Source organism: Chiloscyllium plagiosum, unplaced genomic scaffold, assembly GCF_037043375.1.
Source record: "Chiloscyllium plagiosum isolate Xiang-an unplaced genomic scaffold, Cpla_swu_hap1 HiC_scaffold_7, whole genome shotgun sequence".
Classification (NCBI taxonomy): Eukaryota; Metazoa; Chordata; class Chondrichthyes; order Orectolobiformes; family Hemiscylliidae; genus Chiloscyllium; species Chiloscyllium plagiosum.
The window spans coordinates 108,410,888-108,434,281 of NW_028270145.1; the positions used below are offsets into that span (position 1 = coordinate 108,410,888).

Here is a 23,394-nt window from a genome sequence, read left to right on the forward strand (position 1 = left end):
TCAGAAGCCTTTTTTTATTATTAAACCATTGTTTGAGAAGATTTAAATTGTTTAGATTTAATTGAGCTTCTGTCTGGAATTGACTCCCGGTGAACGGACGCTGGGAGGGAAACGGGCGAAATGGAAACGAAAGGTTATGCCAACAGGCCCGCAGAATGGAGGGTGGAAGTTAGTGCGATCGGGGAAAGGATCTCTCCCACCATTCACCGGAGTGAAGACGATTTGTTTTAATTTGATATCCGCCCCTGTCGCTTCAAGACAAGGGGAACCCGTCCCGAATGAGACGCCAGTTGCTGAAGTGTAAGGCTAGACTGAGATATCAGAATTAAATACATTCTTCTGACGGTATTTCCGTTTGCAATTGGAATTCATTGCGGTATACTCCCGAGAAGTAGGTGAGACAAACGACAGCGGGATATGTGGCTGCTATTATCTAAGCATTTAAGTAATCGTTAGGACGCACAATTGCTGAAAAGATTTTGGTCCTACACTCGTCGGGACAATTTGCAAAAACGACTGAAGTGAAACAGCATGCGGCAGTATTTCAGACCTATCCATTGGGCTGCTTTATGAAATTGTCCCTGGGCAACTCTGTCTTGCTGTACCTGTTTAAAGATAAACAAAACGTGCATTTACGTGGCGCCCATTCCGTGTTAAAAATGGCTAACATTAAAGTAGTTCACTGGAGCGCTACCAAACGAATTCTGACACCAAAGACACACATGGAGGAGAGGTAACCGCAAGGCAATAAGGTAGGCTTTGAGGGAGTGCCTCACAGAAGAGAATTTCAGAGTTCAGGGAGACTTGCCAGTATTGGAGAGATTAAAATCCAGGGTTAAAGGTATAGTAAGTCCCACATTAGATGGTCCTGTTATACACCGTCCGCGAGTGAGTGAATTGGATTCAGTCTGTTGTCATCCTCCTTGGACAGTCTGGAAAGTAGTTAGCAGTGACAGGCTCTATTTTCAGCCAGGAGGTTACTTTTGTTAGAACATCAATTTACTGGACCTTGTTAGATTGTGGGGATTATTGAAGTCAGTCTAATAACTGACATCAACTTTGGTGTCATTTCAGTAGGCGGGCATCTTGAGAGAAAACAGAACCATTCATAACACTCACAAACAGAATGGTCAAACATTTGATGAGTTTACAAACATTGAAAACGTACCTAAATCATGGGGTCAGGAGTCGGCCACTCAGCCCTTCAATCATGCTCCACTTGATTAAATTGTTGCCTGCAGGCAGCGCAATCCCATTGAGCTCCTGAGAAAGGGTCACCGGACCTGAAATGTTAACCCCGATTCCTGCTCACAGATGCTGCTAACCATTTAGGAGGGGGAGTCTCAGGCCTTGCACCCTCCTTTCAGGTGAAGAGGAACATTCAGAATTCCTTCCTTAAACTGTAAAAATTCAGAAGGGAGACATGTTGTTGAAGTCCCCTCCCCCACACCCGGGAGTTTAAATTGTTGTGGCCGTTTGAAATTTGGTTATCTTGAGTTTGTCCTGATATACGCCTGACAACTTACCTCTCTCTTCAGATGGATTCAAAGCCTCCACTGCTCAGTGACAATTTTAAAGTGATGTCGCATTGTTTCTGACCTCCCCTACAAGATGAAATCTTTTTTTCTACACCCACCGCTCTCAACTCTTTTGAACACAAGCAAGCACACAAGCAAGTTTACTCCTCGATTCCCTAGAGTCAAGTGAAGATAAACTAAATGTACAAAACAATTTGAGCCACTAAGCAGAAAAGGATTGCTTCAAACGCGGCTGTTATTTTTGCAGTTGGCCAGATCCATTAACTGGTGATCAATGTTAATCATTGTATCTAATTTGTACCAAATTATACTTCAACTGCAGCCCACTTCAGTGCAGTAGGATACATAGACCTGGTGCCAGTATTTAGCCCGGGGGAATGTTTCAGACTTCAGTTTTCAATTGCACACATTTCCAGGATTTTCACAGAAACTTTTGGGAATAAAATGCTGTCACATTTCCTGAAAACGTGAACTCACTTGTCTTACGGTTATGGCGTAAACAGCTGTTAACGTGCATTGACGTATTACCCCATAAGTAAGTCAGTCTCCCGGGATCGCTATCAGAGAGAATGTTGGTACGGAGCTGCACACTGGGATATTGAAGGTTAAGAGGTATATCTAGAATCCACAGAGTGTGGAAATAGGCCATTTGGCCTAACAAGTCCATACCGAAGAGCCCTAATTTATGATGTACCTAATTTACACATTCCTGAGCATTGTGGTTAATCCATCACCTTTGGGAGGAAACCCACATAGACAGTCACCCGAGGGTGGGATTGAACCCGGGTCCCTGGCGCTGTGAGGTAGTAGTACTAACCACTGAGCCATCTGGTTCTAGTAAGGAAACCAGCCGTGGCCACTATTGTAAAGGAGAATCGCCGAAGGTTCCAGGTGGAGGGTGGATGGGACTGTTTGGAGGCAGGACGTGGAGAGATTAAGGAGACGGAGAGGCAGTAATGATCATGGGGGGATTAGAGCAGGAGACTGAGAGGTTAAATTTTGAACCATGGCTGACCAGCAGAGAGTGAGCCCAGAGATGCCGAGTGTATCGGACTTAAAACCGTTTGGACAGGGTTAAGAAAACTTTGGATGATCTGAAACTTAGGGAGGTAAAAACAATGACTGCAGATGTTGCCTGAACTGCTGTGCTCTTCCAGCACCACTAATCCATGAAAGTTATGGAGGGTAACCGAATGTGACCTGGTAACTTGTTACCTGTCCTTAATTGCCCTCGAACTGAGTGGCTCGCTCGGGCCATTGCAGAGGGGATTTAAGAGTCAACCACATTGCTGTGGGGTCAGGAGTCACATGTAGGCCAGCCCAGGTAAGGATGGCTGATGAGTGAAGCTATGCTGGGAACCAGATTCTGGATTAGTGGTGCTGGAAGAGCACAGCAGTTCAGGCAGCATCCAAGGAGCAGCGAAATCGACGTTTCGGGTAAAAGCCCTTCATCAGGAATCAACCAAGTGACACTTTCACCACCACTGGGACTAATTATTCCAGTTTTAGAATCTAAACAGCTGGGGGGTGGGATTTGAACTTGTTTTGCTGTAATGCATTGGGTCCCTGGAATCCAGTGAGATTGGGCGCCACCTTTCTAAATGGACAAAGTTAAAGATCACACAACACCAGGTTATAGTCCAACAGGTGTAATTGGAAGCGCTAGCTTTCGGAGCACTGTGACAACCCCCTGATGAAGGAGCAGCGCTTCGAAAGCTAGTGCTTCCAAATAAACCTGTTGGACTATAACCTGGTGTTGTGTGATTTTTAACTTTTAACTTGACCATGCTGATTGGCCTAGTGGGTAAGTGGTAGTTGGGTTTACTCCCCAAGAGGGTGAGGTTTTTTTTCCCCCATTTTAAACCAGTGAAGGAGCAGCCGGGAGTGGGAGGAACAAGTGAACAGCTCCCGAAGTTTTTGGAGGAGCTGATTATTTCCAGAGGGTACATCTGGTTTATTTGCCCTGACCGTCAGGCCCTCGTAATCAAGAGGTGAGCTGAAGTAAGTCCGTACCTTTCTGGCTCATTTGCCTTTGGATCTTGGTTTGTTTCCCCAGGTTCAGGGACCCGGAATAGAGTCAATATTGGGAGGGAGAAGCCGGGACACGCGAGGCTGTTGACTGAGTGTTTTTACCAGCGGGAAGTGCAACCGTGCTTAAACGCCACACTTCAGAGCTCCATAGAAACCGGGCCAGGCCAACGAGAGTTTTATTAAAACGCGATGGAGTTTTGATAAGGGTTTAATTCTTCACTCGAGCCGAGTGATTGGGACTGGAGATTTTATTGCCGAGCCCGTCTCGCTGACAATGTTAAATTGCCGTTTTAATTAAAGCGAGCAGCGCCTCCGAATCTTTCAGGAAATTACTCTCTAATCATTGTTCTGCGCTTCTGATATGCGGACTGTTGCCTCGCAACTCTCTCCCGAGCTTTCCATTTCACACCAGGTCGCGAAGGGGAGGGTGAATCACTACTTTTAAAAAAAATATTAAAAGCGTCGCGGTCCGATTTGGGAGCCGCTGTTAATCCACGGCTCGGCATGAAACAAGCTGCAAACTGTGGATCGTCTCTGAACCCCTCTGGGTATAACCTGATGGTAAAGATGTACCTGCCAGGTACAAGTCTTCCTGTCTTTATTCCCTTCTCACTCCCCCCCCCCCATCTCTTCCTCACTCCCCCCCCCCCCCCCATCTCTCCCTCACTCCCCCCAACTCTCCCCAACTCTCCCTCATTCTGTAACCCACCCTCCTTCGTCCCTAACCACCCCTTGTCCCTCCTCTCAAATCCTGCCCTCCTTGTCAGAAACTCTCTTTATAATTCCCTTCTTTTACTGCATCCCTCCCTGTCCTGTTTCTCTATCTCGTTATCCCTATTTCTTTCTCTTGTTATTTAACTGTCTCTCTAAAGCATTTCTCTCTCTTTCCTCTCTATATTCCTATCTCTTATTCTTTGATTAACTCTCTCCTTGTCCATTTTCCCTCTTTCTCTTACCCCCCCCCCATTATTCCTATTTTTTCTCTTGCTCTGTTTAATTCTCTTTTTTTCTCTCTCTCTCTATCCTTCTCACTCTCCAAAGAAATCTCTGTTCACTGTTAATTCAAATTCTCATCCTATCTCAGTTTCCTCTCTTTACGTACCTCTGTCTGCTATTTTCAACTCTCCCTCTCTCTCATCTTTCCGGATTACTGCTTGTATCAGTCTCCCCTTCGCTGACAGCCCACTCTCTCTCCCTCTCGGGTTTGGATGGTAAGATCTCGCTGTCTCTGGTGCTCAATCCGCTGCTCCCTGGGTCCGGCTCCGCCTGGACCTCTCTCCTTCACTGCCTGGAAACTTTCCAATCTGTCTTTGCCTTGCCCCAGTTCCCTCTCTCTCTGTCTGTCTCTCTCTCTCTCTCTCTGTCTGTCTCCCTCCAACTCTGCGGGATCCCCCTCTCCTCTCGAGCCGATCTCACTCTGTCCCCGTGTCTCTGTCCGCTCTAGCCGTTTTATAAAGAAAAAGCTGCTTCTGCTGTCGGAAGTGAGTTTGCCGTCTTTTCCTGAACGTGTTTCCTGGAGTCTGGAAAGGCAAATTGCGGTGATAGAAAAGCAGAAAGAATTCGGTATAGGAGGGCGTGGGAGGGGAAGGCACATACATAGGAAAAAAAAACCCAGTCCGGCTTTTGTTATATTTTAATAACACAATATTGTTGAAAATCTTTAGAGGAAAGATTTTGGGGAAACGATTAATTAACAATTGTCTGTGAATACAGATATTCTTAAGGGCGAGGGTAATATTTGGGTGATATTTAATATAAGATTTTTCATGATATATAATTTTTCTCTCTCTCTCTCTTCTCCAGATGCGGGTCATGACAATATCCTGAAGGAAGGCAAACATGGGACCTGGGGGACTCTGACCCCCGGTGTACAGAAAGGTAAAACTTCCCAAATTATTTCGTAGCTGGAGAGGCTGAGCCATCGGAGCGCTCCCTCTGCCTGGGAAATAACCTCACCGCTGGGCTGGCACCTGGGTTAACAGCAATAATTCAGGACTATAGTGAGAAGCAGCATTCACAATGAGGCAGATTTGAAAGTGTGGTGCTGGAAAAGCACAGCATCCGAGGAGCAGGAGAATCGACGTTTCGGGCATAAGCCCTTCATCAGGAATTCCTGATTTTGATCTCCAGCATCTGCAGTCTACAATGAGGCAGAGGGTTACTCACAGGGGTGAAAGGAAGGACGACAGTCCGGATTAGAACCCTTGACGTTGGAAGTATCCTCCACACTGAGGCCAGAATTATTGAATTGAAATTGAATTTGAATTTATTGTCACGTGTACCGAGGGACAGTGAAAAGCTTTGTCTTGTGAGCAATACAGGCAGGTCACAGAGTTAAGTAGCATAGATAGTAAATAATAGGTAAACAGCAGCAAAACCAAAAATACAGGTACAGGCGAATGTTAAGAGCTTGTGAGTCCATTCAGTATTCTAACAACAGTAGGGTAGAAACTGTTTCAAAACTGGCTGGTCATAGAATCATAGAGATGTACAGCATGGATACAGACCCTTCGCTCCAACCCGGAGAAAGTGAGGACTGCAGATCAGAGTTGAAAAATGTGCTGCTGGAAAAACACAGCAGGCCAGGCATCATCCGAGGAGCAGGAGAATCGACGTTTTGGGCATAAGCCCTTCTTCAGTCCAACCCGTGCATGCCGACCAGATATCCCAACCCAATCTAGTCCCACCTGCTAGCACCCGGCCCATATCCCTCCAAACCCTTCCTATTCATAAACCCATCCAAATGCCTTGTGCGTGTGTTCAGGCTTCTGTTCTTAGGATTAGTTAGGGTTGTCAGAAATAGTGAAGGTAGGATTATATTCCATGCCCCATATTCTAGGATTGGTTAAAGTTAACCAAACCAGTCACTAATCAGGTGACCAAAGCAGAAATAGGAACAAAATAATTAGAAGCTGGAAATGTTCAACAGCATGTGCAAAGAGTTAATGTTTTAAGGTTTTTTAAAATTCAGATGTGGGACATGGAGCATCTCAGACTGGGCCAGCATTTATCGCTGTCCTTATTTGCTCTTCAGAGGGTGGTGCTGAGCTGCCAACTTTAAACTGTTGCAGTCCACCTGCTGTGGATTGATCCACGGTGTCCTCAAGGACAGAATTCCAGGCTTTTAACCCAGCGATACTGAAGGAATGGTGATATATGAAGTTACACCTGGAACTCTGTGTGTAGTTTTGGTCTCCTTATCTGATAAATGATATTTTTACTCTAGAGGGTGTGTGGTTAAGATTGATTCCTGGGATGGCAGGACTGATATATTGACTGAGTTAGGATCATACTCATTGGAGTTTAGAGAAAAATCTCATAATAAAAAAAAAGAACAGGACTAGACTGGGTAGATGTAGGAATTATGCTCCCAAAGGTGGGGAGTTTAGGATGGTGAGTCCTATTTTAAAGGTAAGTGGTAAACCTTTTAGGACTGAGATGAGGAGAAATTTCTTCACCCAGAGAGAGGTGAGCCTGTGGAATTCTCTGCCACAGAAAGCAATTGAGGCCAAAACATTTTGTGCTTTCAAGAATATGATGTGGATATATGATGTAGAGATGCTGGTGTTAGACTGGGGTGGACAAAGTTTAAAAATCCCACAACACCAGGTTATAGTCCAACAGGTTTATTTGGAAGCACTAGCTTTCAGAGCGACGCTCCTTCAAGTGGTTGTGGAGTATAAGATCGTAAGATACAAAATTTATAGCAAAGGTTTACAGTGGATATAGTTCTCGTACCTAAAGAGATCAAGGCACATAGGGGGAGGGTAAGATTAATGTATTGAACTCCATGATCAGTCGTGATCATTTTGGAGAAAGTGAGGACTGCGGATGCTGGAGATCAGAACCAACAAGTATGGTGCTGGAAAAGCACAGGCGGTCAGGCAGCATCTGAGGAGCAGGAGCGTCAACGCTTTGAGCATAAGCTCTTCATCATTTTGAATGGTGGAGCAGGCTCAAAGGGTCTACTCCTCTGATATATTTCCAAGTCAGGACTTAGAGTAGAATTATGTGTGAAAGGAGGCCATTCACCCCATCATTTCCACACTGACCCTCCAAAGAGATCTCACCCAGATCCATGCCAACTCGCATTTCCCATGACCAATCCACCGTAATCGGCACATCTTTGGACAGTGCGAGGAAACCCACGCAGACACCGAGAGAATGTGCCACCTCCACACAGACTGAGGGTGGAATCAAATCCAGGCCCCTGGTGTTCAGAGACAGCAGTGCTAACCAATGAGCCACCGTGTTGACTTGGAGGGAACCTTGAAAGTGTTTCCTTGAATCTGCTACCTTTGTCCTTCTAGATTGTAATAGTCATGGGTTTGGAAGGTACTGTCTCAGAATCTTTGAATTTCAGCAGTGCATCTTGTAGATAGTGCACACTGCTGCTGCTGAACATCGATAGAGTGGATGCTTTTGGATGTGGTGTCAATCAAGCAACTGTTTTGTCCTGGATGGTGCCATGCTTCTTGGAACTGCACCCATACAGGGCAAGTGGGGAGTATTCCCTCAGACTCCTGACTTGTGCCTTGTTGATAGTGGACAGGCTTTGGGAGTCAGGAGGTGAGTTATTTGCTGCACTATTTTGTGATCTGCGCTTAGAACATAGAACATTACAACACACTACAGGCCCTTCAGTCCTCGATGTTGCACTGACCTGTACAACCAATCTGAAGCCTATTTATTCTACACTATTTCATCTTCATCCATACATTTATTCAATGACTATTTAAATGCCCTTGAAGTTGGTAAGTCTACTACCAGGTCCTTGACCTCCTCCATCGGCAGACACTGGCCACACGATGCCTGGAGGAAGAGCGCCTCATCTTCCACCTAGGAACCCTCCAACCACACGGGATGAATGTAGATTTCTCCAGCTTCCTCATTTCCGTTCTCCCCCCACCCCCCCACCTCCCCCACCTGGATTCAGCACCACCCTCTTCTTACTGACCTCTCTGGCCTATCACCCTCACCCTCATCTCCTTCCACCTATCGTATTCCTAGCGCCCCTCCCCCAAATTCTCTCCCCCCCCCCCCCTTTTATCTCAGCCTGCTTGTCACACCAGCCTCATTCTTGAAGAAGGGCATATAGCTGAAACGTCGATTCTCCTGCTCCTCGGATGCTGCCTGGCCTGCTGTTTTTCCAGCACCACACTTTTCAACTCTGGTCTCCAGCATCTGCAGTCCTTACTTTCTCCTAAGTCTACTACTGCTGCAGGCAGTGCGTTCCATGCCCCTACTAAAGAGTAAAGAAACTTCCTCTGACATCTGTCCTATATCTATCTTGTAGCCATTGTATTTATATGGTGAGTCCAGTTCAGTTTCTGGTCGATTAAACCCCCAGATTGGTGATAGAGGGAGATTCAGTGATACCATTGAATGTCCAGAAGTGATAGTTAGATTCTCTTTTGTTGGAGATGGTCATTGGCATTTGTGTGGCATAAATGCTATTTGCTGCTTTTTCAGCCTAAGCCTGGATATTGTCCAGATTAGATTCCCTTCAGGGTGAAAACAGACCCTTTGGCCCAACAGGTCCATGCTGACCCTCTGAAGAGTAACCCACCCAGACCCATCGCCCTCTGATTAATGCACCTAACACTATGGGCAATTTAGAATGGCCAATCCACCTGACCTGCACATCTTTGGATTGCGGGAGGAAACCCAAGCAGACACGGAGAGAATGTCTCTGTGGAGTTTGCACAGTCACCCGAGGCTGGAATTGAACCCGGGTCACTGGTGCTGTGAGGTAGTAGTGCTAACCACTGAGCCACCCCAGATCTTGCTGCATGTTGTTATTATTATTATTATTATTATTATTACTATTATTATTATTATTAATTATTATTATTATTATTTCTGATTTCCCAAATCATTTTTATTTCACAAAACATTGAATACTGAGAAGTTGGCATTCTGAAAGTAAAACAGAAAAGCTGATATACTTGGTATCTGTGAGGAAAGAAACCGAGTCAGAGTTTGAGGTTAATGATCTTTCATTCATGCAAAGGTTAGTGTTAGTTAGTGTTATCACGAATGGTTGTTACTAGGAGTAGAGCACAGCAGTGGTATTGTGGTATAATAGGCCTCGTAATCTTGAACCCCAGGCTAACATTCTGGGGGCAAAAGAGAAAATGCTGAAAAATCTCAGCAGGTCTGGCAGCATCTGTAAGGAGAGCAAAGAGCTGACGTTTCAAGTCAAAGTTTTGACAAAGGGTCGTTTAGACTCAAAACGTCAGCTCTTTTCTCTCCTTACAGATGCTGCCAGACCTGCTGAGATTTTTCAGCATTTTCTCTTCTGTTTTCAGATTCCAGCATCCGCAGTAATTTGCTTTTAATTCTGGGGGTGTGAGTTCAAATCTGATCACGGCAGATGATGAAATTTGGAATTAATAAAATTTAGAACTAAAAGTTAGTATGCTGTCAGAGGTGGTGGTGGAGGCTGGTACATTTAAAGGGTACATGAATAAGATGGGATTAGAGGGATATGCAAGAAATGTTTGACAAATGGGACTAGATTAATTTGGGACATACAGTCAGTGTGGATGAGTTGAACTGAAAAGTCTGTTTCTTTGCTTTACATCGCTATGACTATGTAGTCATTATTCATAGATATAGTGGCCCACCAAAACCCTATATTAAGGAAGGCTCTTTAGATGTAGTGATAGTGTCCCTACCTCTGAGTCAGCATGCCTTGGTTCAAGTTCTATCTGCTGCAGAGGTGTGTAATACAATCTCTGAACAGGTTGATGAGGACAACTATCAAGCAATGGAGAGAATAGTAAGGCCTGACTGTCCTGAGGGATGAAGGAGGTTTGTGTAGTTAGGTGGCTGTTTTTGACTGGCGCAGTCTTGATGGGCCAAAGGGCCTTTTCTGTACTGGAGAAATCCATGAACAACAACAGTACAAAAGGAGAAATCTCCTTCTAAATCAAAGTTGCATAAAGAATGGAAAAGAAAAACAAAAAAAAATCGCACTGAAAGGAAGTGTTAAGATAAAAAGAGAAACGGTAAAATAAAAGGATAAATAAAAGCAATAAAAATGCTTGAGGAGCTTAGCAGGTCTGGCAGGAAACGTGGAGATAGTGAGGGCTGCAGTTGCTGGAAATTCAGAGTTGATAAAGTGTGGAGTTGGGAAATGACAACAGGTCAAGCAGCATCAAAGAGCAGGAGAGTCTATGTTTAGGGTCAGGACCCTTCAACAAGACTCACTAAACATGAAAAGAGAACCATTTTGAGTCCATTCAGTGTTTGCTGGAACAAGCTTCATTTGGATTGGGCTGAGTAAAGGTTATCGGGTAGAGTTAGCTGTGGCAATAGGGGTATTTGACAGTGACAGTCACCGCATAATCCTGGACTTTAAAAATATTGAGAGGATTTTGACAGCACCAAAGAAAGGTGCAGTACTAAATGGGGGATCTGAGGGTTCTAAGTCTGACTGTACAATGAAGCCTTGGCTGTCAGGGTTTTGCACTAACTTAGAGTCATAGAATTGTACAGCACAGAAACAGACACTTCCAATTGCAAAAATAACCCTCCACCATTACCCTTTACCTTCTATTTGTAAGCCAATGTTGGATCCAGTTTGCAAACTTGCCTTGGATCCCATGGGCTCTTACCTTTTTTGGACCAGCCTTCCATGTGGGACCTTGTCAAAGCCTTACTGAAGTCGATGTAAATTACATCATCTGCACTTCCTCATCAATAATATTTAATCACCTCTTCAAAAATCCTCAATGAATTTAGTCAGACAGGATCTCCCTTTAACAAATCCATGTTGACTATCCCAGATCTAGTATTAATTAATCCTATCCTTCAGAATTATTTCCAATAATTTCCCTACCACTTTACATTTTGTAACTAATAGAGAAAGCACAATAGACAATCAGGTGATAATTAGAAGTTCTGATTAAAAAGATAGTGTCTGAGTGAGGAAAGGTATGAGATACAGGACGAGTAACAGTGAGAGGATGAGAGTGTGGATTATTTTCAGCAAAGGAGATTAAGGATAAATAAAGCAGAATAGTCAGAGTAATGCAAGCAGAAAGAATAAGGCAGAAATGAAGGTTTGAAGACACTGAACGAGGGAAAGGAAGGGTGGGAAATAACAGGAAGTAAAGTGAATGCGGACATCAGCAGTGACAGCTCAGACCAGAACCACCAAGGGAGATTATTGAAGAGAGTGTGGAAGGGGAAAGAAATGTAATGATGAAGCCATCGACCTGAAAGGTCAATTCTTTATTTTTACAGCTGGTATTCAGTATTGGCTTGTTTTTATTATTCTAATTTTCTAGCATCTGCAATATTTTGCTTTTGAATAATTTTAAAAGCTTTTTGTTCCTGTTCAAAATTCAATTCATTCTTTTTAAATCAAAATTGATCAAATTGAGATGTGGAAATGCATTCTAGGACAAGTGTAAGCGTGACAAAATAATTTGTTAGGAAAACCCAAGTGTGTGAATGTGTTTCTCAAAAAGTATTTTTACGTTTATCGAATAGAGTAACAGAGCATGGAAACAGACCCTTCAGCCCAACTCATCCATGCTGACAAGTTTCCCCAACTAAACTAGTCCCATCTCCCTGCATTTGACCCATATCATGCTAAATCTTTCCAATTCATGTTGCTGTCCAAATGTCTTTTAGATATTGCAACTGCACCCCCATCTGTCACTTCCTCTGGCAATTCATTCCACATATGAACCATCCTCTATGTGAAAAAGTTGCCTTTCTGGTCCTTTTTAAATCTTTCTCCGCTCACCTTAAAAATATGCCCCCTAGTTTTGAATTCACTTACCCCAAGGAGAAGGCCTTTGCTAATCATCTTATCTAAGCCTCTCATGATTTTATAAACCTTTCATTCTCCTACACTCCAGTAAAAAAAATCCCCAGCCTATCCAACCTCTCCTTATAACTTAAGCCCTCCATTCCTGGCAACATCCTGATAAATCTTTTCTGAACCCTCTCCAATTTAATAATATCCTTCCTATAGCAGGGCAACTGGAAATGCACCCAGTTTTCCAAAAGTGGCCTCACCAGCATCCTGTATGATCTCAACATGACGTCCCAACTCCTGTACTCCAGGGTCTGAGCAACGAAAGCTAAACGCCTTCTTAACCACTCTGTCCACCAATTTTCAAAGAGCTGTGTACCTGAAATCCTAGGTCTCTGCTCGACAACATTACCCAGGGCCCTATCATAAACTGTATTGGTTCTGCCCCAAAATGCAATACCTTACATGTTTAATTTGGATAAATGAATCTACCACTCCTCAGCTCAGTGGCCCAATTGATCACGATCCCTTTGTAATCTTAGAGAATCTTTTTCAACTGTACCTTGGAGATAGTGGGGACTGCAGATGCTGATAAGTCAAAGTTGAAGTGTGGAGCTGGATAAAGTACAGGAGGTCAAGCAGCATCAGAGGACCACAGCAGGTCTTGATGAAAGGTCCCAACCTGAAATGTCAACTCTCCTGCTCTGATGCTGCTTGACCTTCTATGCTTTATCCAGCTCCATACTTTATTGACACTGTCAACTGTATCACCGATTTTGGTGTCGCCTGCAAACTTAACATAGAACATAGAACAATACAGCACAGAACAGGCCCTTCGGCCCACGATGTTGTGCCGAACATTTGTCCTAGCTTAAGCACCCATCCATGTACCTATCCAATTGCCGCTTAAAGGTCACCAAAGATTCTGACTCTACCACTCCCACAGGCAGCGCATTCCATGCCCCCACCACTCTCTGGGTAAAGAACCCACCCCTGACATCTCTCCTATACCTTCCACCCTTCACCTTAAATTTATGTCCCCTTGTAACACTCTGTTGTACCCAGGGAAAAAGTTTCTGACTGTCTACTCTATCTATTCCTCTGATCATCTTATAAACCTCTATCAAGTCACCCCTCATCCTTCGCCGTTCCAATGAGAAAAGGCCTAGCACTCTCAACCTATCCTCGTACGACCTATTCTCCATTCCAGGCAACATCCTGGTAAATCTTCTCTGCACCCTCTCCAAAGCTTCCACATCTTTCCTAAAGTGAGGCGACCAGAACTGCACACAGTACTCCAAATGTGGCCTAACCAAAGTCCTGTACAGTTGCAACATCACTTCACGACTCTTGAATTCAGTCCCTCTGCTAATGAACGCTAATACACCATAGGCCTTCTTACAAGCTCTATCCACCTGAGTGGCAACTTTCAAAGACCTATGAACATAGACCCCAAGATCCCTCTGTTCCTCCACCTCACTAAGAACCCTACCGTTAACCCTGTATTCCGCATTCTTATTTGTCTTTCCAAAATGGACAACCTCACACTTGGCAGGGTTGAACTCCATCTGCCACTCCTCAGCCCAGCTCTGCATCATATCTAAGTTCCTTTGCAGCCGACAACAGCCCTCCTCACTATCCACAACTCTACCAATCTTCGTATCATCTGCAAATTTACTGACCCACCCTTCGACTCCCTCATCCAAGTCATTAATAAAAATTACGAACAGCAGAGGACCCAGAACTGATCCCTGCGGAACTCCACTTGTAACTGGGCTCCAGGCTGAATATTTACGATCTACCACCACTCTCTGACTTCGACCGGTTAGCCAGTTTTCTATCCAATTGGCCAAATTTCCCTCTATCCCATGCCTCCTGACTTTCCGCATAAGCCTACCATGGGGAATCTTATCAAATGCCTTACTAAAAACCATGTATACTACATCCACTGCTCTACCCTCATCCACATGCTTGGTCACCTCCTCAAAGAATTCAATCAGACTTGTAAGGCAAGACCTACCCTTCACAAATCTGTGCTGGCTGTCCCTAATCAAGCAGTGTCTTTCCAGATACTCATAAATCCTATCCCTCAGTACCCTTTCCATTACTTTACCTACCACCGAAGTAAGACTAACTGGCCTGTAATTCCTGGGGTTATCCCTATTCCTTTTTTTGAACAGGGGCAGAACATTCGCCACTCTCCAGTCCCCTGGTACCACCCCCGTTGACAGTGAAGATGAAAAGATCATTGCCAACGGTACTGCAATTTCCTCTCTTGCTTCCCACATAATCCTAGGATATATCCCATCAGGCCCGGGGGACTTGTCTATCCTCAAGTTGTTCAAAATGTCCAACACATCTTCCTTCCTAACATGTATCTCCTCTAGCTTACCAGTCCGTTTCACACTCTCCTCTTCAACAATACGGTTCCTCTCATTCGTAAATACTGAAGAAAAGTACTCATTCAAGACCTCTCCTATCTCTTCCGACTCAATACACAGTCTCCCACTACTGTCCTTGATTGGACCTACCCTCATTCTCATCATTCTCATGTTTCTCACATACGCATAAAATGCCTTTGGGTTATCCTTGATCCTATCCGCCAGAGATTTTTCATGCCCTCTCTTGGCTCTCCTAATCCCTTTCTTCTGGTCCCTTCTGGCTATCCTGTATCCCTCCACTGCTCTGTCTGAACCCTGTTTCCTCAACCTTATGTAAGCCTCCTTCTTCCTCTTTACAAGACATTCAACCTCCCTCGTCAACCAAGGTTCCCTCACACGACCATCTCTTTCCTGCCTGACCGGTACATACATATCAAGGACACGTCGTATCTGTTCCTTGAAAAAGTTCCACATTTCCACGACATCCTTCCCCGACAGCCTATGCTCCCAACTTATGCTCCTCAGATCCTGTCTTACAGCATCGTAATTACCCTTCCCCCAATTGTAAAACCTACCCTGTTGCACGCACCTATCTCTCTCCATAACCAAGGTGAAAGTCACAGAATTGTGGTCACCATCACCAAAATGTTCACCCACTAACAAGCCCATCACTTGTCCCGGTTCATTACCGAGTACCAAATCCAAAATGGCCTCCCCTCTGGTCGGACAATCTACATACTGAGTTAGAAAAGCTTCCTGGACACACTGCACAAACACCGCCCCATCCAATCTACTTGATCTAAAGAGCTTCCAATCAATATTTGGGAAGTTGAAATCGCCCATGACTACTACCCTGTGGCTTCTGCACCTTTCCAAAATCTGTTTCCCAATCTGTTTCTCCACATCTCTGCTGCTATTGGGGGGCCTATTGTAAACACCCAACAAGGTGACTGCACCTTTCCTATTTCTGACTTCAGCCCATACTACCTCTAAAGGCAGATCCCCCTCGAACTGCCTTTCTGCAGCTGTTACACCATTTCTAATTAGCAACACCACCCCCTCTCCTTTTTTACCACCCTCCCTAATCTTACTGAAACATCTGTAACCAGGAACCTCCAACAACCATTCCTGTCCCTCTTCTATCCACGTTTCCGTGATGGCCACAACATCGTAGTCCCAGGTACCTATCCACGCCTTAAGTTCACCGACCTTATTTCTGATACTCCTTGCGTTGAAGTATACGCACTTGAACCCATCTCTGTGTCAGCAAGTATTCCCTGTCAGTGCTACCTTCATCACAGCCTCCCCACACACTTGGACATCCTGACAAACAGCTAGCCTACTTGCTGGACTACAAGTCCGGATCCCATCCCCCTTACTAACCATTCCTCCTAAATTCTCATCAAATTGTTTATATAAATGACAAACTAAAGTGGACCCAGCACTGATCCTTGCGGAACACCACTGGTACCAGACCTCCAGTCCGAAAAACAACCCTCCACCACCTCCCTCGTTTTGGTTATATCCTTAGTAGGAGGCTGTCAGAGGTGTGTGAGCTACAAAGCATCTCTTTCCTTTCTTTTGTCATCCTTGCAAGTACTTGCTGTTGGTTTAAGTACAACATAAGTACTCACCGAATAAAGCTTTTGAAATGGATCTCTATTTTGTTCTGCTAACTGAGCTAAGTGAAAAACAATCAGTATGTTTTTTTTTTACTCTGGGGTCTGTTTCCTGAATTTCATGAGGAGAAAGTGAGGACTGCAGATGCTGGAGATCAGAGCTGAAAATGTGTTGCTGGAAAAGCGCAGCAGGTCAGGCAGCATCCAGGGAACAGGAGAATCGACGTTTCGGGCAAAAGCCCTTCTTCCTGAATTTCATTGCAACCTGGAGCTTTTAAAGGGCAGTTGGGAGAGTCAGTTCTTTAAGCTGCCACTTATAACTACTTCTTTGATTTAAGATTTATCCAAATATCATATCCATGTGTCAAGTTTTGTCTATTAATAGTTCGGTAAGCACTTTGGGGTAGCTTAGTAACTTTTATAAGGGCTATATAAATCCAAATTGTTCTTGTCAGAGTCAAGGAAATAAGATTTCCAAAACTGCTGCAGTTAAGTTTAATTGTGTTTCGTGTGGCATCACGGGAATGGGGTTAAAGTTGCTGGAGCAGGGTTTGGCCATTATGCTCCTGAGGGGGTGAGGCATATTTGGAGATGTCACAATTTACCACTTATTCCTTGGCAAATTTAATGGTATTAATTGCTAGACTTATCCAAAGAGAAGTAATATTCTAGGTGCCAGATTTAAAATGTCCGAAAAACAACCAAATGGTATAATTTGAATTCATTAAAAAATCAGGCTTAAAGATGATTGTGAAACCCATTGTCGATTGTAAAACCCCATTAGAACATCTGATATAGGAGCCATTTGGCCCAGTGAGTGTGTTCTGTCATTTGAGCATGGCTGATCCATTTGTCAAACCCAATTGCCCGCCTGCTCCCTCTAACCCTTGATCCCCTTACAAATCAAAAACCAAATTGCAAAGATTCAGAGGAACTCCGAGAACCTACCTCTTATTCCAAGGAAATGTAAGGAATCTTATTGGTAATGAAGTGGAAACTTTTGTATTTTTTTACATTGTTTTCTTTAATATTTATGGTTCCTTCTAGACTGCTGATTGTGTAAGACGTAAAACATGAAATGTTTCCCTACAGACAGTAAATGTCCTTCACAATTCAAAGCATTGCCACTGTAACATATTGTAGAAATGCAAAATCAAGCAATTGCCTTCAATAAAGTTGTATATTTCCACCTTTTATTCTCTGAACTCTGAAGTGAGCAGTATCATCTGAACTGAAAGGAGCTAATTTAATTCGGAGAAATGAAGGAACTGTTAACTTTGAAATGAAAACAGAAATTGCTGGAAAATCTCTGAGGTCTGGCAGCATCTGTGAAGAGAAATCAGAGTTAACGTTTTGGGTCTGGTGAGCCTTCCTCAGAACTGGAACTTCAACTTTTATTAGTCATAGAGATGGGCAGCACAGAAACAGATTCTGGATCAGTGGTGCTGGAAGAGCACAGCAATTCAGGCAGCATCCGAGGACAGGCAAAATCGACGTTTCGGGCAAAAGCCCTTCATCAGGAATAAAGGCAGAGAGCCTGAAGCTTGGAGAGATAAGCTAGAGGAGGGTGGGGGTGGGATAGAGTAGCATAGAGTACAATAGGTCAGTGGGGAAGGAGATGAAGGTGATAGGTCAGGGAGGAGAGGGTGGAGTGGATAGGTGGAAAAGGAGCTGGGCAGGTCGGACAAGTCCGGACAAGTCAGGGGATCGTGTTGCTGGAGGTTAGAAACTAGGATGAGGTGGGGGAAGGGGAAATGAGGAAACTGTTGAAATCCACATTGATGCCCTGGGGTTGAAGTGTTCCGAGGCGGAAGATGAGGCGTTCTTCTTCCATGCGTCTGGTGGTGAGGAAGCGGCGGTGGAGGAGGCCCAGCACCTCCATATCCTCGGCAGAGTGGGAGGGGGAGTTGAAATGTTGAGCCACGGGGCGGTGTGGTTGATTGGTGCGGGTGTCTCGGAGATGTTCCCTAAAGCGCTCTGCTAGGAGGCGCCCAGTCTCCCCAATGTAGAGGAGACCGCATCGGGAGCAACGGATACAATAAATGATATTAGTGGATGTGCAGGTAAAACTTTGATGGATGTGGAAGGCTCCTTTAGGGCCTTGGATGGAGGTGAGGGAGGAGGTGTGGGCACAGGTTTTACAGTTCCTGCGGTGGCAGGGGAAAGACCCAACTCGTCCATGCTGACCAGATATCCTAAATTAATCTAGTCCCATTTGCCAACACTTGCCCCCCAATCCCTCTAAACCCTTCCTATCCATATAATCATCCAAATGCCTTTTAAATGCTGTTATTGTACCAGCCTCCACCACTTCCTCTGGCAGCTCATTCCATACACACATCACCCTCTGCGTGAAAAAATTGCCCCTTAGGTCCCTTTTAAATCTTTCCCCTCTCACCTTAAACCTATGCCCTCTAGTTTTGGACTCACCAACGCAGTGAAAAGACCTTGTCTATTAATCCTATCCATGCTGCTCATGATTTTATAAATCTATATCATTCTTTCAGATTAACCCTCAGCCTCCGACGCTCCAGGGAAAATAGCCCCACCCTGTCCAGCATCGCCTTGTTGACCAAACTCCCCAACCCTGGCAACATCTTTGTAAATCTTTTCTGGGCCCGTTCAGGTTTCACAACATCCTTGCTATAGGAAGTAGATCAGAATTGCATGCAATATTCCAAAAGTGTCCTGTACAGCTGCAACATGACCTTCCAACTCCTGTACTCAATGTTCTGTCTGATAAAAGAAAACATACCAAATGCCTTCTCCGCTATCTTATCTATCTGCGACTCAATTTTCAAGGAATTACGAACCTGCACTCCAAGGTCTCTTTATTCAGCAACACTCCCCATAACCTTACCATTAAGTGTTTAAGTCCTGCTAAGATTTGCCTTTCCAAAATGCAGCACCTCGCATTTATCAAAATGAAACTCCATCTGCCACACCTCAGCCCATTGGCCCATCTGATCAGGGTCCTGTTGAACTCTAAGGTTGTTGTGCACTACATCTCCAATCTGGTGTTATCTGCAAACTTACTAACCAAAGCTCCTATGTTCACATCCAAAACATTTATGTAAATGACACAAAGTAGTGGACCCAGCACTGATCCTTGTGGCACTCCACTGGTCACAGGCCTCCCAATCTGAAAAACAACCCTCCACCACCACCCTCTGTCTTCTACCTTTGAGCCAGTTCTGTATCCAAATGGCTTGTTCTCCCTGTATCCCATGAGATCTAACCTTGCTAACCATTGGGAACTTTGTTGAAAAGCTTACTGAAGTCCACATGGATCACATTCACACTCTGCCCTCACCAATCCTCTTTTTTACTTCTGGATTGAGTACTCTAGAACCATACTCATTGGAATTTAGAAGAAGGAGAGGGGATCTTACCGAAACATGGAAAGTTATGAAGGGATTCGATAAGACTGAAGGAGGGAGATTGCTTCCCACTTCCAGTGGAAACATAGCCTCAAAATAAGGGGGAGCAGGTTTAGGACTGAGTTGAGGAGGAACTTTTTCACTCAGAGGGTTGTGAAACTGTGGAATTCCCTGCCCAGTGAAGCAGTCGAGGCTACCTCGCAGAATGTTTTTAAGGCAAAGGTAGATTTTTGAACAGTAAAGGAATTAAGGGTTACGGTGAGAGGGCAGGTAAGTGGAGCTGAGTCCATGAAATGATCAGCTATGATCTTGAATAGCGGAGCAGGCTCCAGGCACTAGATGGCCCACTCCTGCTCCCATGTCTTATGAATGGTCTTGAGTACAAGGATAGAGATATGATTATTTCATTTTTTTTTTTGCTAAAGCTGCTGTGTTCTTGCAGGTAGTGGCCAAATCCAGCTGTGGCAGTTCCTCTTGGAGCTGTTGTCCGATGGCTCCAACGTCAACTGCATCACGTGGGAAGGTGCCAATGGCGAATTCAAGCTCATTGATCCAGACGAGGTTGCCAGGAGGTGGGGGGAGAGGAAGAGCAAGCCCAACATGAACTACGACAAGCTGAGCCGGGCGCTTCGGTATTACTACGACAAGAACATCATGACCAAAGTCCATGGCAAGCGCTACGCCTACAAGTTCGACTTCCACGGCTTGGCTCAGGTCTGCCAGCCCTCTGCCGCCGAGCACACGTTGTACAAGTTCCAGAGCAACTTGGCTCACCTCCCTTTCTCGGGCATCCCCAAACTCAACCTCGTGACGTCCAACGTCTCCCCCTCAGGATTCTCCTATTGGCCAGGCTCCGGTCCCGCCCTCTACCCCGGCCACGGCCTGCAGCCCCCAACCCATTTCAGTCCGGTCGGCGGGTCTCACCTCGGCAGCATTGGCAACATCGCTGGCATCAACAACATGAACAACCACTATCATTGAGGGGGAGGTTCATGTTTCGCAGGGTGTGGGTCACCAGGCTGCCAGAAAAGCCCCATTTTTGCACCAGACCAATTAAATCCTGATCAAATCCCAAAATGCAAAGCAGAGATCTCTCACACACACACACACACACACACACAATTAGCAGCTTGCAAACTGAGACCCCAACAAGGCAGAGCTGTCTCTCGTCAGTGACAACACCACTTGGCAATCCCAGTATTCGGTTTCTGCATCACTTGGAGCCTCTCTTAGAGTCACAGACTGAAAGAGCAAAGACAGAGGCCATTTGGCCCATTGGCTGTGCTACTGCTCTTTGATAGACATTTCCAGTGATGCCCTTGCTAACCCCACAATTGCATTCCCCTCCCCGTATATATCGGACGCTATTTTAAATGTGACTACTGAATCTGCTTTCTTTCAGGCAGGACATTCTGCATCATAACATTTGACTGCATGAATAAAATTCACTCCCGATCCCCAGTGACTCTCAAATCTGCGTCCTCTGGTCACTGACCTTCCTATAAATAGAAATGTTTTTTTCTTAGCAATTCTAATGGAATACTTCAACCAAAATCTCCTAAATTTACTTTGTAGTAGGGAGAATCACTGTGGTTTCTCTAGTCAACCCATTGTAATCACAGAGGTCCCTCATCCCCAGAATTAGAGACACGAATGATGTTCTAAAACATGGACACGCCAAGTGAGGCTCGTTTTGAAATGTCTTCCTTATTTTTGGTTTAAGAAAGCCAATGGCTGCTGATGTTTCTCACTCTGGGGAGAACGGGGTTTGATCCCCCTTACGTCACTGCTCTCCAGGTTAATCGCTTGGCTTCACAACCTTGGTGTGGTAATGCTCAAAAAGAAATTTACACAAACGCGTCCTTTAAATTCCTGAAGCTTGAGCATCAACGCCGATGTTGGTGACCAAAGACTTAATGCTATCCTGCAAAATCCCACTGTTTTGACATGGCTGGTGTGGGAGGGGTTGACCATGTGGATTAACCCCTGTTGTTAGACTGGCAGTGCTGAACCTGACACTGACATGGCTGCTACTACTGGTGTAAATATGTATACACTTATTCTGACCATGTCCTAGTGACTTTTGATGATTCAGAATACCTTTCTGGACATTTTATTCCTCTAAATGTTTGACTGCTGTTGGCAAAAAAAATGTGCTTTCAAAAGAGCCATCTACTTGGGGGGGGGGGGGGTGGGGGGCGGGGGTTAGTGTTTAGCTATGGTAATGTAAAATGGAGAAAAAACAGGAGATTGGCACTAGGTAATCACACCAGGATAGGCATAATGGGCCAAATGGCCTCTTTCTGCACCATAACAGGTCTGTGGTTTCTGTTAAAATAGGTCAGAACAAATCAAAAGCCGGTTTGTTGCTCTCACTCCGTTTCCTCTATTGTTTGCTGCCATCCTTTCTTGTAATCCTACCACAAGGTCTACTCCACCTCGAGGAGTTGCTCATTTCCGAGTGTTTTAAATATTCTTTATCCTTTCAGTCATTGTCTTTCTAACCTCATACCTGATTGAGAAAAATCAGTGAGGTTAGATTAGATTCCCTACGGTGCGGAAGCAGGCCCTTCGGCCCAACCAGTCCACACAGACCCTCTGAAGAGTAACCCACCCAGACCCATTTCCCCTCTGACTAATGCGCCTAACACTGTGGGCAATTTAGCATGGCCAATTCACCTGCTCTGCACATCTTTGGACTGTGGGAGGAAACCGGAGCAGCCAGAGGCAACTCATGCAGACACGGAAAAATGTGCAAACTCCACACAGACAGTCACCCAAGAATGGAATCAAACCTGGGACACTGGTGCTATGAGGCAGCAGTGCTAACCACTGAGTCACCAGGCCCGCCCCCTCATTCTGAGTCCCTGTGGTTTGGCTGTAGATAGGGCCTGAGGCCTAAATGCTATGAAGTCTTAGCCTTATTTTATGGAGGTTGGTGACTTTAGATCACCTATGGGCTATCTCTCCAGGCAGCTCACCTCAGGAAGCACAGATGAAGGTTAGCTGGTGCAGTATTGGCCAAGGCCTGCGATTGTGGAGGGGGGGGGAGGGAGGAAAGAGTCTGGGAGGGGAAAGATACAATGGGGGGAGATACTTAGCAAGTGTCCTCTCTGTCCTGAGCTATGGTGCCATGGTGGGAAAATTGTCTCACCAACATGCAAAACAAATATAAAAGCAAAAATGCCCATGTCCAGAGGAACCTCAATTTTCCGAAAGACACGGGCGGGGTGTATTTTGTTCTGATAATTAAATGTTCGGATAATTGAATGGTGGATAACACAGTTTAGCCAAGCATTGGGACCTTGTGATCTTGTTTGGATAATCCAAAATTTGAATAATTGAATGCTGGATAATTGAGATTCCTCTGTAGATCTGTCCCTGTGATGCAGGGGTGAACTTTGATTATATCCCCTGAATCTCCTATAGGGGGGCCCCTCCTCTGATCTTACAATTTCTATTGGATAAATGCTTCTTGATATGTGATGTCAATACGTTTAACTCCTAGATTAAGTTAGATATTAAGTTATGACGCTCCTCTGGAACAGGTAGGATTTCTGGTCTAGAGATGGAGTCTTTACCATTGAACCACAGAGTACCTGGGCTGTAATGAAAGTTAACTGAGCTCAAGAAGGGAAAGTTTCCATTTCCAAATGCCCCCATCTCTGGGGA

The 23,394-nt window shown here is 44.9% G+C and overlaps 1 protein-coding gene across 1 annotated transcript; it reads left to right on the forward strand.

Annotated features, from left to right (window-relative positions):
• The first annotated feature begins 4,020 nt into the window (after positions 1-4,020).
• fev (FEV transcription factor, ETS family member) lies at positions 4,021-21,885 on the forward strand. The gene is made up of 3 exons (XM_043694595.2): positions 4,021-4,149; positions 5,373-5,447; positions 20,165-21,885. Exons 1-3 carry the CDS (start codon positions 4,074-4,076, stop codon positions 20,701-20,703), a joined length of 690 nt encoding a protein of 229 aa, XP_043550530.1. The 5' UTR covers positions 4,021-4,073; the 3' UTR covers positions 20,704-21,885.
• The last annotated feature ends 1,509 nt before the right edge of the window (positions 21,886-23,394 follow it).

Excerpts from the sequence above, each read along its gene's own strand:
- fev (XM_043694595.2), top strand. The coding sequence starts at position 4,074 with ATGAAACAAGCTGCAAACTGTGGATCGTCTCTGAACCCCTCTGGGTAT. Across the intron at positions 4,150-5,372 it reads GGTAAAGATGTACCTGCCAG|ATGCGGGTCATGACAATATC; the intron begins GTACAAGTCTTC and ends TCTCTTCTCCAG. Across the intron at positions 5,448-20,164 it reads GACCCCCGGTGTACAGAAAG|GTAGTGGCCAAATCCAGCTG; the intron begins GTAAAACTTCCC and ends GTGTTCTTGCAG.